The sequence below is a fragment of the Pongo pygmaeus genome, chromosome 18 (assembly GCF_028885625.2).
Source record: "Pongo pygmaeus isolate AG05252 chromosome 18, NHGRI_mPonPyg2-v2.0_pri, whole genome shotgun sequence".
NCBI classification, from domain to species: domain Eukaryota; kingdom Metazoa; phylum Chordata; class Mammalia; order Primates; family Hominidae; genus Pongo; species Pongo pygmaeus.
The window spans coordinates 55388982-55403767 of NC_072391.2; the positions used below are offsets into that span (position 1 = coordinate 55388982).

The 14786-nt window shown below is 45.7% G+C and overlaps 1 protein-coding gene across 3 annotated transcripts in view; it reads left to right on the top strand.

The window, feature by feature from the left end:
- The window catches only part of CFAP263 (cilia and flagella associated protein 263), an 86857-nt gene that overhangs the window by 51032 nt on the left and 21039 nt on the right, over nt 1-14786 (top strand). Inside the window, exons 1-6 of one of the 3 annotated variants that reach the window (XM_054455105.2) lie at nt 2078-2288; nt 4923-5049; nt 6198-6359; nt 10266-10421; nt 11733-11813; nt 14261-14416. In XM_054455105.2, coding sequence (XP_054311080.2) covers nt 2188-2288; nt 4923-5049; nt 6198-6359; nt 10266-10421; nt 11733-11813; nt 14261-14416 — 783 coding nt within the window. In that variant the 5' untranslated portion in view covers nt 2078-2187. Of the gene's footprint in view, nt 1-2077; nt 2289-4922; nt 5050-6197; nt 6360-10265; nt 10422-11732; nt 11814-14260; nt 14417-14786 lie in introns of those variants that run through there. The other 2 variants (XM_063654316.1, XM_054455106.2) reach the window with 2 other exon arrangements.

A 14786-nucleotide genomic window follows, 5' to 3' on the forward strand; every position in this document is an offset into this window, starting at 1 on the left:
CAGCAGAGTGTGATCCTGTCTCAAAAAAGTAAAAATAAACTCTCCCTTCCAAAAAAAAGAGAAGAACAAAGTTTCCAATTAGATGTGTCCCCTGGGGCCATTTCTCTCTCCACACAAAATAGATGACCAGCCGCACCACCAATTACAACTCTGCCAGTTGTGAAGCTTTCCCTCTCTACTGTCTTTCACTACCTTTCGTGAAGTGGTTGTAATGCAGCCACTGTCCGTTTTTGGCTTCCAAGCCAGCCCCCATCTGTAAACTGAGCTCAAGCCTTTGCCTTCTCTTCCAGGTGGTCATGAACTCCCCAAGCCCCTGCAAATATAGTCATAAATTTGAGCTAGGGGACGGATCCTGGTGCAAATGCGGTGAGTGCCATGTTGGTCTGGGCTACCTGCTCATGCAGCTTACTCATGCTCTCTGGTCCTGCTGGAGCCCAATCCTGGATTAACCATTTCCATTTGCAATGGACTGAGGCCGGGCCTGTCCTACTTAATAACTCAGCTGGTAGAGGGCAGGACTGGATGCATGGTCACTTGGTACCCCATATATCCAGTGTTCTGTCTCTACCAGGGTATAGTAACAGGCCAGGAGTTATTTCTCAAAAGACACGCAATTCTCTGCTGTGGATTGCATGGTCTTGTTTCAGAATCCTGGGTCCTTTGTTGTGATTCTCCTGCTGGGTCTTGCTTTAAAATTCCTGCTGCATCTTTTTCCACCACTGACACCCCCGATGCCATAGAGTCTGTTGTATCACACAGCTCAGTTGGCAGGGCTGTTTGCATCATAGCCTCGACTTGCTACAGAGCCCGTTCTTGCTCTGGGTTCACTTGGAGCTGGCATCTATTTATGTCACCTGGGGATAGCATCCATTTGTGTCACCTTGTATATGGACATATTAAGTATTGCTAAATGTGGTCTGCATTGTCCCTAGAACCTAAAGAGGCCTACCGCCAGAGAGAAGGTGGTAGGGCTCCAGCTCTCTGCTGTCATCTCCAGTGATTCTACTCTGGCTCCAACCTTGTGCACCCTGAGCAGCAAAACAAAAACCCTCCCTCAGATCTAGGGAGTGCCTGTTAATGCTAATGCATGCCCCTTGCAGGGGAAGGGGGCTGACCTGCACCCCAAACACTTTATCACAGCTTGCTTTCTAAGCACATCCAGAGCTCACCCTCCCTAGGAGAAGTCTCCCCGTCCTGCCCTCTGTCCTCTTTCATCCCGATGGGGAGCAGAGAGAGAGCTCCCGTGTTGCCTCCCTGATCCTTACCATGTCCCACATCAGCGTAGAAGTTAACAGCATGGACTTTGGGTTCCACCGGAGCTTGATTCCATTCTTGAGTGGAATGGAACCTAAGCTACTCCATTCCTTGGTTTTCTGATCTGTAAGATGACGGCGATAATACCAATTGTACCAGACTGTTTTGAGGATTTAAGGAGATGACTACGATGCACAGTGTGACGCATGATGTTGCTGTCAGCACCCCAGGTTCCAGCGGCTTGTTTAGAGGCTGTTTCACTCATTTAATTGGAAGCTCCTTGAGGATCAGAATGGTCTTTCCCAGGTATTCCCCCTAGGATACTAAGGACACAGTAGATATTCAGTAACTATTTAGGGATGTCTCTTGAATGTATACCCATTTTTATCAGCCACGTTTTTTCCTTCCAGAAATGCAGGATGTTAATATCTGAGAAGGAGCTGCTGTTAGCATGTAGGAAGCACCAGGTGGTGAACAGAGCAGGGGCCTCCCAGTGGGACAGAGGAAGAAGGACACTCTGATAAAACGTGTTAATTTTCTGGGCCCCAGTTTCCTTATTGGGAGAATGGAGAGATTGATAGATACCATTACAAGGTTGTGGCGAAGGTTTTCATAAACTATGCTTAACACGCTGCCAAGGACACAGTAAGTGCTGCGAAACAGCAGCTGCTATTATTACTATCAGTTTAAGAGTTATTGTTAAAGAAGTGAAACTGAACGCGCTTAGGTGTGCGCTCAGGGCCAGCAACCTGGCTGGGTCCGCACGGAGACGGGCGGGGCAGCGCGGGGAGGGGCCACCAGAAGCCCCACCCCTTTTCTCGCGTCCGGTCGCCCGGGCAACTCGCCACCGCGTCGCAGCCGGAGTGACGCGTGGCCGCCGGCACTCGGAGCTCCTGGGCACACGGCATTGGCAGGGGCCGCTTCGGCAGAGTGATGACTGATGATGAGTCCGAGAGCGTCCTCTCCGACTCCCATGAAGGGTCGGAGCTGGAGCTGCCTGTTATCCAGCTGTGCGGGCTGGTGGAGGAGCTCAGGTACCGCGGCCCGCGCCTGGGGGCCGCCCCTCTTCCTCCTGGGCCCTCCTTCCCGGGCGGCTTCGGACCTGGGGACCAGCATGGACAAGATCCAAGCCCTCACTGAGCACTGGGGAGACTTTGCCTCTTTACTCCTGCGAGTAAAGAGACTTTACTCTTTACTCCACCACCACTGAGCCGACAAGCCGTTGGTGGAGCTAGAACCTGGTGGTGGGGCGAGGGGATGAGGCCGGTGGTGGGAAGCCCAGAGGGTAATTGGGGAAGTGAGAATTTCAGCCGGATGAGTCTCTCTCGTGCCAGACGGTGTGCTTAGCTGATCCACAATTCTACAGCGGCAATTTGGACCAGGTGACTTCTAAGCCCTTTTCTGATGCTAAGATTCTGTGATAAGGCCGGGCGCGGTGGCTCACGCCTGTAATCTCAGCACTTTAGGAGGCCGAGGCGGACGGATCACTTGAGGTCAGGAGTTCGAGACCAGCCTGGCCAACATGGTGAAACCGCATATCTACTAAAGATACATAAATTAGCCAGGCGTGGTGGCGCGTGCCTGTAATCCCATCTGCTCTGGAGGCTGAGGCAGGAGAATCACTTGAACTTGGGAGGGGGAGGTTGCAGTGAGCCGAGAACCCCAGCCTGGGCAAGAGAGGGACTAAGTGACTAAGCCTCAAAAAAAAAAAAAAAAAAATTCTATGATAAAACTAACACGGCAGCAGAATAGAAAGCAAGCTATTGAGATGGTTTTAGTATGAGGCAATGTGTGCCTGAACCTGGATATAAGCATGGAGATGGACAGTAAAGAATGGCCCAATAGTCTGCGTTTATTTTATTTTATTTTATTTTGCAGTCTGCTTTATATCTACTACTATAGCAAGTAAATTGGATATAAAGATTCCATGATGTAGTTAAGATTAGTTGTACAACTTACTGGTCTTGCACAGAATATCCTAGCTCTAGCAGCTGACTAGATGTTACTTCTATACATCTACAAATACTTTAGGTCAGAACTGAGGTATTATTACTAATAGCTCTCATTTTTGAGTGTTTCTATGTACCATGCATTTACATATATGATCTCATATGATGACACTGCAACCCTAGGAAGTGGGTAAGGAAACAAAGACACAGAGGTGAAGTCACTTCCCTAAGTTCACACAGTTAGTCAGTGGTAGTGCTGGGATTCAAACTCAGGTGTGACTCCACAGACTACGTACACCTGGAGCATGATATATGCTGAAAAAGCAAGCTACTTTGATAGATTGTGTTTTCCATTCAGGCTTTTCCACTAGTTTGTTTTGTTTTGTTTTGTTTTTGATACGGAATCTCACTCACTCTGTCGCCCAGGCTGAAGTACAATGGCATGATCTCGGCTCACTGCAACCTCCGCCTCCCAGGTTCAAGTGATTCTCCTGCCTGAGACCCCCGAATAGCTGGGATTACAGGCACCTGCCACCACACCCAGCTAATTTTTGTACTTTTAGTAGAGATGGGGTTTCACAATGTTGATCAGGCTGGTCTCAAACTCCTGACCTCAGGTGATCCACCTGCCTCGGCTTCCCAAAGTGCTGGGATTACAGGTGTGAGCCACCACACCTGGCCCCACTAGTCTTAAAATTCAGCCAAACAGGAATTATTAAAAGTAGTAGCAAAAACTGCAATTACTTTTGTACCAACCTAATAGATTAATAACACATGAAAACATCAAAGTTGTTCTCTCTCTCTTATATACATATACATACATATGTGTGTGTAACACACACACACATACACACATATGAGAAGTTAAGAAGTTAAAAAGGTTATAATCTTGGCATATACAGGATAAACTAGGTATGTTATCTCTTCCTCTGTTCAAAGTTTTCCAGAGTTTATGATAAACTTCCGGTTGATACTTTTCATCTATTGGGTACTGGAAATAAAAGAACTGAAAAACATAAACCAAAGGAAACATCTGAAGATTGTGGGTGTGTTTAACTTCAAGAATATAGTAATTCAGGTTGGGCACAGTGGCTATTATTGCCTGTAATCTCAGCACTTTGGGAAACCAAGTGGGAGGAACACTTTAGGCCAGGAGTTCATGACCAGCCTTGACAACATAGCAAGATACCACCTCTACAAAAAAAATTTTAAATTAGCCAGGCATGGCATTGTGCACCTGCAGTCCTAGCTACTTGGGAGGCTGAGGCAGGAGGATTGCTTGATCCCAGGAGTTCAAGGTTACAATGAGTGCAACAGAGTAAGAACCTGTCTCTTAAACAAATAAAAAAAAATATATATGTATATATAATATATAGTAATTCAGAAATAATCTCCCACATGGGTTCAATGGTACTTGAAGATGAAACCTATGAGAATTTTCAATGTAATACTAGTGTTCTGAATTTTGTGGCTCATTAAACATATTAATAAAAATATCAAATATATAGCACTTACTATGTGTCAGGCACTGTGCCAGAGGCTTTGTCTTCCTTATTGGAACCCTAAAAGTTAAGTGCTATTCTTATACCCATTTTATAGGTGAGGAAACTAAGGCACCAAGAGGCTAAGGGGTTTTGCAGGTCCACTAGTTATTAAACACTAGTTATTTGAGGTTTAAACTCTTATTACTAGAACTTACTCAGGTACCCTGTCTTGCAGCTATGTCAACTCTGCTCTGAAAACCGAGACTGAGATGTTTGAGAAATATTACGCTAAACTGGAGCCCAGGGATCAGCGACCTCCACGATTATCAGAAATTAAAATATCAGCAGCAGATTATGCACAGGTACACAATGGAGATCTAGATCATTCTTTTTTTGTATGTCACCTTAAATGCAAGTGGTATTTGTATATCTGCCTTTGGTGCGCCCTCTGTGGCCAATTGACCATGGGACCTTCTCCCTGTTTTACTTTTGATTTTTCTTTGCCCTCTAGGGTTTCTCTTTCAAGTGACTGTGAAAGAAATTGGGTTCAGTTAATAGTGGATTGATTCTCCCAGCATATCTTAGTTTACTTGAAAGAATTCCCTTTGGCTAGGTGCAGTGGGTCAGGCCTGTCCCAGTGCTTTGGGAAGCTAAGGTGGGAGGATCACATGAGACCAGGATTTCGAGACCTGCCTGGGCAATGTTGCAAGACCCCATCTTTACAAAAGAAAATTCTTAAATTAGCCAGATGTGGTGACATGCACCTGTAGTTTTAGCTACTTGGGAGGCTGAGGTGGGAGGATTGCTTGAGCCCAGGAGTTTGAGGCTGCAGTGAGCTGTGATCACACTGCTACACTCCAGCCTGGGAAACAGAGCAAGACTCTGTCTCAAAAAAATTAAAAAAAAAAGAAAAAGAATTCATTTAAATTGAGGGACTCAACTGTTTACAAGGCCCAGCCAGCCACCTAAATGAGGAAAGTGGGCCTAGCACAGGCCCTTGTCTCAAAGGGGTTATCTGTGTAGGCTTATCCTTTGAGGGCCAAGGAAACCCATATGTACCCTGGACCACCCACTTCTGACCTTTGCCTTAAATGCATAGAAAGTCCAAGATGTTTGTTTGTCTGTTTTGCTGAACACAGTCCCCCACGGATGCAGTTTCTTTCCTGTGTTCAGCTCAGGAAGTACCTCTGAGCTTTCCCCTGTCTTTGACTTGAATGCTAGTCTGTAGCAGGTTCACAGCCTTTCCACCTTCAAGACGTTTACCCTTATTTATTTTCACTTCATTGTCAAACATAGGCCTTTGAAGTATTTAGTGCAGGGGCTTAGGATGACTTGAGAAATAAATGTCAGCTCAGGCCTAATATCCAGCATCCTTTTACCACGAATTTGTTCTCCCTGGCTGTCACTCTAGGGAACTTCTAGCAGGTCAGAGGATCATTCTGATGCCTATCTTGGGCTGGTTCATTACCAATTCCTCTTTGACAATGGCTTTGTTTCTCTTGGGTTGCAGTTTCGAGGCAGGCGTAGATCCAAATCCCGGACCGGTATGGACCGTGGGGTAGGCCTGACTGCCGACCAAAAACTTGAGCTGGTACAAAAGGAGGTGGAGGACATGAAGGATGACTTACAACACACGAGGGCAAATGCGGAACGCGACCTGCAGCATCACGAGGTACACCTTCCTCCCAGCGCAGCCTGTCCTGTCTGGGCTCCCCACCTCTACCCCATTGAGAGGTACCTAGAGTGGGTTCATGTGATTGTTGGGGCTTTGGAAGAAACACAAGTAGGATGAAGTGAATCCAGGGCCTATCTTCAAGGAACTTACCACCTGCTTGTGGGGACAACACATTTTTGAACATTTTTTTAACGGGAAATTTCAAAAATACACGAATGTAGAGAGGCTAGCACAACAAACCCCTATGTATTCGACACCTGGGTGCAATGATCATCAACATATGGCCTGTTTTGGTTGATAGCTTTCCCTTCATCTGGCTGGGTTACTAGGAAGTAAATCCTAGTGAATTTCTGTACATATTTCAGTATATATCTTTAATATATGAATTCTTTTAGAAGACATAACCATGATAACCCTAAATGCTCTTAAAATTTTACAGTAATTTCTTTTTTTTTTTTTTTGAGATGGAGTCTCGCTCTGTTGCCCAGGCTGGAGTGCAGTGGCGTGATCTCAGCTCACTGCAAGCTCCGCCTCCCGGGTTCACGCCATTCTCCTGCCTCAGCCTCCCGAGTAGCTGGGACTACAGGTGCCCACCACCACACCCAGCTAATTTTTTTGTATTTTTGGTAGAGACGAGGTTTTCACCGTATTAGCTGATGGTCTTGATCTCCTGACCTCATGATCTGCCTGCCTCGGCCTCCCAGAGTGCTGGGATTACAGGCATGAGCCACTGCACCGGGCCTACAATAATTTCTTAATGAAACAAGGGGTTTGAGGTTTAAGTCAGTGTATTAGGGTTCTTGAGAGGGACAGAACCAAGAGCATACATGTATATATGAAAGGGAGTTAATTAGGGAGATTACAAGGCAAAGTCCCACACAATCGATCGGCTGTCTGCAGGCTGGGAGAAGAGAGAAGCTGATAGTGGCTCAGTCCAAGTCTGAAAGCTTCAAAACCAGGGAAGCCAACGGTGCAGCCTTCAGTCCATGGCCGAAGGCCCTAGAGCCCCCAGGAAGACGCTGGTACAAGTCCAAGGGTCTAAAGGCAAAGAACCTGGAGTCTGATGTCCGAGGGCAGGAGGAGCAGAAGCAATTGTCGGGCATGGGAAGAAGAGGGAGAGCCAGAAGACTCAGTACACAAGCTTGTCCACCTTCTTCCACCTGCTTTGCTCTAGCTGCTCTGGCAGCCAATTGGATGGTGCCCACCCACATTGAGGGTGGATCTTCCCCCACCGTCCACTGACTCAAATATCAGTCTCTTCTGGCAACATCCTCACAGACACACCCAGAAACAATACTTTACCAGCCATCTAGGCATCCTGAATCCAGTCAAGTTGACAGTTGACACCTAATATTAACCATCACAGTGAATTGAGTAAAAAGTCCCTAGGTCAGCATTTCTTTCTTTTCTTTTTTTTTTTTTTTGAGTCGGAGTCTTGCTCAGTTGCCCAGGCTGGAGTGCAGTGGTGCGATCCCAGCTCCGCCTCCCAGATTCACACCATTCTCCTGCCTCAGCCTCCCTAGTAGCTGGGACTACAGGCTCCTGCCGCCACAACACCCGGCTAATTTTTTTTTGTATTTTTAGTAGAGATGGGGTTTCACCATATTAGCCAGGATGGCCTCGATTTCCTGACCTCATGATCCACCCGCCTCAGCCTCCCAAAGTGCTGGGATTACAGGCGTGAGCCATCGCGCCCGGCCCCTAGGTCAGCATTTCTATACGGCACACGTGCCCACGGTTCATGCCCTGTTACAGACCAATACAGTAGTGTCTCTTAGTGAGTCCAATACAGTCGGTTTCCTCCAGAGAAGAAACATCATGGTTAATTCGGTTGCCCACAGGATGACGTTGTTGGCTTGCATTTGAGGGCCATGTTGTATGAAAAGTAGATACTTCTGTTCTATTTCCAAAGTTTTCTGTTTTTCTGTTTCTAAATGTGGGCATTCACAGAATCACACTCGTCTCAAGAGGGACCAGTCAGTAGACGCATGTCTCCCATTGATGCAACTGTCTGTATCACATCAACTGATCCTGCTCTCTCACCCCTCCTGTCTCTCCTTCCAAACATGCATTGTTGAATTCTAGCAAGTTAAAGGAGCTTGGGATGTGGTAGCATTATCCTGACCCGCTAGGTTGTGCAATGTAAGCATCAAGTGCAGAGATCAGAGATCAGTATGGGCTAGAGCGGTCAAAAAGAATTTGTTGAGGAGGTAGGGCTTAAAAGGGACTTGGCATGATCTTGAAGAATGATGGCATCTGTTTAATGCACAGGGAAAGAAGGGCACCCCAGGTAAGGAGAATGACATGGGCAAGGCAGTGGAGGTGGGCACAAGCATGATGAGCTCATGACATTGAGGAGGCCGGTGTGATTAGAGAAGAGGCTACTTTGGAGGCTGCTTTAGGAAGTCAGGTTGAGTAAGGCAATGATTTCTTGACAGCCATGCCAAGGAGTTTATCTTTGATGTCTTAGAAAGCTGGACCCCACTGAGGATACTTGAGTAGGAGAGCAACGTGTTGAAAGCAGTGTTTCAGGTGGATTGATGTTCTACCATGTGGAGATGATGGGGCTGGGAAGAGGCTGGAGCCTGAGGCCAGCCAGTGAAAATGCTTTTGCTTCTTGGTGTCCAGAAAAAAAGTCTGAACTAGGATGATTTGCAATCTGGCTACAGATACCATTCCATTTTATTTTTTATAGTAATATGTATGTGTGTGCGTGTTCTTATTTCAAGGCAATCTATGTTGTAGAATGTTGAAAAATACAGTTAAGCTAAAAGAACATTTGAAAACTTTCACAATTTACCACTCAGAGGTAATTTCTGTTGACTTTCCATTTACCTCCTACAGTTTAGATAATTTTCTATGCATATATGAATTTCTTCTAAAAAATAGTGTCATGTTATTTTGTAAACTGTATTTTTCACTTAACAACATCTCTTTATGTCAATACATATATTCATTTTATAACATCTTTTTTTTATTTTTAAGAGATGGGGCCTCGCTGTGTTGCTCAGGCTGGAGTGCAGTGGCTATTCGCGGTCGCAATCATAGTACACTACAGCCTCGAACTTCTGGCCTCCAGCAATCCTCTTGCCTCAGCCTCCTGAGCAGCTGGGACTACAGGCACCATACCTGACTTTATAATATCTTCTTTATTTTTTTTTCCATTTTTCCCCCCAATACTCAGGCTTGGAAATATAACGTCTTTTTTTTTTTAACTAACAGAAGTATAATAAGAGTGCCTCTTTATTTCCCCACTAATCCATCCCTCTAGATGTAACTGTCGTTCATGTTTTGATGTACATCCTTCCAGATACTTTTAATGGGTAAGTAATTTCAAATATGGAAGTACATATTTAGATAGATACTTTGGCCAGGCCCGGTGGCTCATGCCTGTAGTCCCAGCACTTTTGGAGGCCCGGGTGGGCGGATCACCTGAGGTGAGGAGTTCAAGACCAGCTGGGCCAACTTGGTGAAACCCCTTCTCTACTAAAAATACATAAATTAGCCAGGCATGGTGGTGGGTGCCTGTAATCCCAGCTACTCAGGAGGCCGAGGCAGGAGAATTGCTTGAACCCAGGAGGCGGAGATTGCAGTGAGCTGAGATTGTGTCACTGCACTCCAGCCTGGGCAATAGAGTGAGACTCCATCTCAAAAAAAAAAAAAGATAGATACCTGACACCTGTTTTTGTTTGCTCTCTTTTTATGGATTCTATTTTTTTGAAGAATGCTTTTAACTAATAACATTGATATAGTCAAGTTTGTATCTTAAGGATATGTTCCTAAGACTGAGAAGAAACATAATATTTTGGGACACAAAGAGGCCTGGGAACTTAGGTTTTCTTAGAGGACACATCCTTGAAGATTGCTGGAAACATTCTTCTCTCTTTGTGCTGACTCCCCCAGGCGATCATTGAGGAGGCTGAAATTCGATGGAGTGAAGTTTCGAGAGCAGTGCATGAGTTTGAAAAAGATATTCTAAAAGCCATATCCAAGAAGAAAGGGAGTATTTTGGCCACTCAGAAAGTAATGAAATACATTGAGGACATGAACCGCCGGAGGGTGAGTTGGCAGACAGAGCTTAGAAAGGGAAAAAACATTCTTACAGGGATGTTATGGAAATCATCCATGTGAAGCAGCCTAGCTCCCTTTGGTCCACCATAAATGTTGCCCACATATGCGGATTTTCTTTGCATCCCCGAAAGTGTATGTGTATATGCATGTTTTAAAATGTATGTTTATGGCTGGGTGCAGTGGCTCACGCCTGTAATCCCAGCACTTTGGGAGGCTGAGGTGGGCGGATCATCTGAGCTGGAGGACCAGCCTGGCCAACATGGTAAAACCCCATCTCTACTAAAAATACAGAAATTAGCTGGGCGAGGTGTTTGTGCCTGTAATCCCAGCTGCTCGGGAGGCTGAGGCAGGAGAATCGCTTGAACCTGGGAGGCGGAGGTTGCAGTGAGCTGAGATCACGCCATTGCACTCCAGCCTGGGCAACAGAGCAAGACTCTGTCTCAGAAAAAATAAATAAATAAATAAATGCGTGTTTATCAAGGCTAACACCAGCCAGGCAGGAGGTATATTAACAGTACCTCAGATTGATCTCTGTTTTTTGTTTTGTTATTTGTTTCAAGATCTGATATATTTTCTTGAGAAAGGTATGAGACCGGTCTGGTCCAGCCTGTCTAGAGAGGTAACTGTGGAGTAGGACAGGTAAATCTCTTTTTCAAAATTTAAAAAAAAACCTTTAAAAAAATTGTTATAGAGATGAGGTCTCAACTGTGTTGCCCAGGCTGGTCTTGAACTCTTGGGCTCCAACAGTCCACCCACCTTGGCCTCCCAAAGTGCTGGGATTACAGGGTGAATGAATCTCAAGCTCTTTGAGATCCTTTGTTATCAGGAGATGGACCTTGGGCAGTTATGAGAAAAAAGGAGAATTTGGGGGCGGGGGGTAACCTTCATTTCCAGAGATTTTTACAACACATCAAGCTTTAGATTCTGGAGACAAGGTAGGGTTACTAACCCTAATATGTTAAGAGTAATAAAAATTATGTAAACTACCTTGGGAATACAAGACCAAAAAATTGTAAGATCATTTTGTCAGGAAAGGCCCCTACAGTAGCATACACCCAAATAATCTTGAATTTGAAAACAATATAAAATTTGCATGGTGCAAAACCAGTGTCCTCTGCTTCTTGGTCATGAAATTTCATACCAGCCCCAGCTTGAGTAGAAGTAAAAGGACCTAAAATAAGTGACAGAATGTTAGGGCTCAAGGTTTGGTTTGTAGCCCCAGAACCATCCACTTTTCAAACCAATGGGAAAAAGGAGAGAAATGGATTAAATGCATTAAAATATGCCTTTATGTTTTAGGATAATATGAAGGAGAAATTACGTTTGAAAAATGTTTCTCTCAAAGTTCAGAGGAAAAAAATGCTTTTACAATTGAGGCAAGTATGTGGTCCTTTTTCTCTCTCTCTGTTTCTTTTTAAGGTTACCGTGGTAGGCTGAATAAGGTTCCCACCCCCACCCCAAAATATCCATATCCTAATTCCTGGAATCTGTGAATACATTAACTTACATGGCAAAAAGGATTTTGCAGATGTGACTAATTTAGGATCTTGAGATGGGGAGATGGTCTTGAATTACCTGGGTGGGCCCTATATAATCTCCCTCCTTATCAGTGGGAAGCAGGAGGGTGGGAGAAGCTATGATAACAGAAGCAGAGATCAGCGTGATGAGCTTTCATGATAGGGAGAAGGGGCCAGGAGTCAAGGACTGCAGACAGCCTGTAGAAGCTGGAAATGACAAGGAAACAGAGTCTCCCCTAGAGCCTTGGGGAGAAATGCAGCCCTGCTGAGATCCTGATTTGAGCCTCCCAACCCATTTCAGACTCCTGACCTCCAGAACTGTAAGATAATAAATTTGCATTAAAACCACCAGGTTTGTGGTGATTTTTTACAGCAGCAATAGGAAACTCATACGATGACTGTGCAGGCAAATCAGAGGTTTTCTGTAGACAGAGTTGGCGTGAATTTAAAAGACCCTCAAGACATACTTGTTGGCCCTTTCTGGGAATATGGCCTGGTGGCACAGTTATATGTGCTTTGGTGTGTCTAGCATCGCCGTCAGCTGACCCTAATGGCTCCTGATGAAAGGCAGTAAGGCAAACATGGTTCCATCCTTTCCTAGCTCAATATTTTTATTATTAACTTGAATTTGGGCACTGGTGGCATGCTCATCAAAGGGGGCTACTGAAAAGGACACAAAACTGGGCAGAAGAATTAACATGTTGGGAGACTATTGCTTGAGTGACTTGGGATCCAGAAAGACCTCAGCAAGCTGGGACAGATTTAACAGCATGAAGTGACGAAGGACAAGTGTAACACCCTGCACTTTTGACCCCCCAAAATATCTGCTCAGGTACAGGATGGCTTAGCCGTAGAGTACCTGATAAAGTCAGCTCAGGTGGTGGTGATGCTATGGCCTAGGCTGCATTCATAGAAACACAGTGCCCAGACCAAGGAAAGGGTAGCCTTTCTCTACGCTGTCTGAGCAGCCCCTACCTGGAGTGTCGTGTCACAGGCTGAGCCCTACCCTTGAAAGAATTGGTAAACTGAGTTCACATTGGAGAGCAAGCCAGATGTCAGGAATAGAAACCATATCCAAGAGCCTGGGACTGATGTGCCCAAGGAGAGAGGGCCCAGGAGGGCCACAGCCACTGTCTCCAAGTGCTCAGCGTTGCAGCAGGAAGGGAGAGCAGAGCTGGGGCTGTGGATGGAGGTGTCATGGAAGGAGATTTGAGTTCAGTGCAAGAAAAAATTCTGCAGTGACTGGTCCCAGTGGAGCTGTCTGCAGATTGTCAGTTCCTGGTACTTGGAGGTTCGTGCAAGCATGGGCATCTTGAAGAGGGGCTTTAAGCTGGAGATGGGGAGTAGATGGATGATCTTTAACCTTAATGCTGCTGCTACACAGAGATAACACAGACACGGGCCTTGCCCTTGCAAGCTCATAGACTAGTGGGCAGCAGTGTCATGAGAAAAGGTGTGTATGTGTAATTGTATACAGAAGCTACATACCAAGGACCACAGAGCTAAAGCTTCCAGGGGCTCAGCAGAGAGAGGGATCACCCTCTGGTGTGGAAAACAGGTTGGGAGCATTGGAGCTGGAGGAATGGTTGTATTGGGGCTTAAGGAAGTTGTGTTGTTTTGGGAAGGGGAAGAAGATGAATCTCAGGAGACAAGACAGACAGCATGAGTGAGGCGTGGGAGTGAGGAACAGCAGTTCCCAAGTTGGGCCGTTGTCTACCACAGATATAAAATGGCATAGACCTGGCAGGGCTGGTAAGGTGGGCCAGGTCAGGGAGGGAACCTTATACACTCATGCACTGCAGTGCAGAAATATCAGATGATCAAAGGAGGGGGAAATCTGTGGGCTGCTTGTCCTGGGTTTTTCATGTTAAAAACAACTTTTAAATGGCCTGATTCTTACTCCTCCTTCATAGCCCTGTTTAGGCACCAGCCACTGTGGGATGCCCTCTGTGCGTGACTCGGTCTTTCTTCCTCCCCTGGCCTGGCTTAGGGACTTCTGTGTGCCCTCTGCCCCCACTCCCCCACATTCCCCCTGAACAACACATCCCACTGCACCACACTGTTGAGTCAATGGCTTGTTGGTAAACCCTCATATGCACTGCCTGGGGCCAGGGAACATTGTATTTACTTAAATCTCTATACCCAGTGCCTAACACCATGCCTGGGACCAAACAGATGCCCAATATGTGTTTGTTGAATGACTGAATGATGACTGACCTCCAAAGTCTTGTCAAGAGTTGCAAGATGTGAGCCATACATTCAGAATCACAACTGACGTATCATCTTTTCCTTCATCTTTCTGAGCTCTAGAAGGAAGAGGTGGGTGAGGCCCTTCATGATGTTGATTTTCAGCAGTTGAAGATAGAGAACGCTCAATTTCTCGAGACAATTGAGGCAAGGAATCAAGAACTGACCCAGCTAAAGCTGTCATCTGGAAACACTCTGCAGGTTCTCAATGCCTACAAAGTAAGGCCATCCCTGATGCCTAGGGCTCCCCCAAGGCTTTCCACACTCACCTTTCTGGCCACAGGGAGGTTCTTGTGCATTCCAGTTTCACACAGCACTTAGGTGCCCCCTCGCTGTCAAGCCATGTGTCCTAAAATTCCCTGAATGCTCCCACAACCCTGGCTGTGCATGAGAACCAGAGTTTTTCTTTAAAAAACAAGCAAACATATAGATAGATAGATAGATAGATAGATAGATAGATAGATAGATAGATAGATGCCTAGTCCCACCCTGACTAATTGAATTAGGAGGTGAGGGCCATGCCTCTTATTTATTTTGTTTTGTTTTTTATTGTTGTTGTTAATTCCCCAAGTGATTTTTATGCATGGTG